This window comes from Sinocyclocheilus rhinocerous, unplaced genomic scaffold (assembly GCF_001515625.1).
Source record: "Sinocyclocheilus rhinocerous isolate Xijiao unplaced genomic scaffold, SAMN03320098_v1.1 scaffold1686, whole genome shotgun sequence".
NCBI lineage: Eukaryota > Metazoa > Chordata > Actinopteri > Cypriniformes > Cyprinidae > Sinocyclocheilus > Sinocyclocheilus rhinocerous.
In genome coordinates, this window is record NW_015658988.1 from 270,592 (window position 1) to 272,035 (window position 1,444).

At 33.0% G+C, this 1,444-nt stretch overlaps 1 protein-coding gene across 3 annotated transcripts in view; it reads right to left on the reverse strand.

Moving 5' to 3' along the window:
• LOC107723079 (CCR4-NOT transcription complex subunit 10-like) overlaps positions 1-1,444 on the reverse strand; it is a 13,886-nt gene that overhangs the window by 8,833 nt on the left and 3,609 nt on the right. For all 3 annotated transcript variants that reach the window (XM_016531587.1, XM_016531588.1, XM_016531586.1), the window contains exon 8: positions 1,067-1,184. In XM_016531587.1, the coding sequence (XP_016387073.1) occupies positions 1,067-1,184 (118 nt within the window). The remainder of the gene's footprint in view (positions 1-1,066; positions 1,185-1,444) is intronic.

Here is a 1,444-nt window from a genome sequence, read left to right on the forward strand (position 1 = left end):
GTGATTTGCCGCCACCTGCTGGCGGTTTCAGTTTCATTTTTAGGTATAATTGCAGTTATTTAAATCATTTAATATTTATGTATTCAAAATTTTATATTTAAAACATTAATCTCCACATGAATTTATTAATTTAATTGCACTCATGCCACCTCTGAGCCTCATTAAACTTCTGAAAATGTACCTACAAGCCACTTTTGTGTTCTTCTGTGCCACCTCTGTAGTACAAATTAATTTATTAATACTAATTTCATATGATTGGTAACTTATTTGTCTTATTCTACATATTGTTTTAAATAGAAATTTTAAAAAGCTTATAAACATACATTTTTTAATTTGATATAGATTCAAATGATGCCATTACAAAGGTAAAAAGAAAATACTCCTGTAAGTCACTTTAAGGAGTCAAATGTCACCTCGTATTAGGAAGGCAAATTTTTTATCACAATTTTTGATTATTGATCAGAAGGTGCTCCTAAATTTAAATTAGGAGGACAAGCGCTCCTAATTACAAGAAAAAAACTGCTCTTAAACTGGGTGTGTGACAGGTATGTCTGAGGAATGGGGTTTGGTCGAAGAAATATTTTCAGTCAAAATATTTTTTTTTGCTTTAACCCCTGCAATATAATAAAAAGTAGAAAAAGACAAATAAGTTACCAATCATATGAAATTAGTATTAATAAATGGAATACAGAAATATGATTTAAATAACTGAAATTACGCTAAAAATTAAACTAAATCCGCCAGCAGGTGGCGGCAAGTCACTGATTTTATCACTGAATCATTCATTCAATTGATTCGTTCGAACGGCTGAATCATTCAGGAATAAAGCAAGTGACTGTCTTTATGAACTGACGGAAATCCGTCGTAGTGACGGAACTTTAATCCCTGCATTTCGAAGGTGTATTTTGCATGCCTAGTACCACTTCTTGGAATCAAAAATGTAAATGATTATAATGTACAAATCTCACATGAAACCAAAAAAATAATAATAAATTGTGCTCAGATTGGAATGGGGATCTATTTATTTAATTTGTAATGCATATATGGGTGGTTTTTAACTGCGTACCTGTTTTCAAGGGTCCTGGATGCTCTGCGATATTTGAACTGTTGAGGAGTTTCACAGCTTTACGATAATTTCCCCTCAAATACTCAAAATTACTCTTCAGGAAGAGTGAGGGTGCAGACTGAGGGAGAAATGTGTAAATACAGTCAGCCAAAAAAGCATTAAAGTGTCTCTATTATGAATTTTTGAAAATTACCTTTCATGCAGTGTGTAACACACCTCTAAGTAAATGAAAACATCCTGCAAAGTTTTAAATCTGAAAGTGCACCGTGTACAAAGTTATGGTCTCTCAAAAGAAAGAGTCGACTCTGAATCATTGAAACGAAAGCCGTTTCATGTTGACGTCAACGTGAAACATTAGCATATTGCCCGCCCACTTGT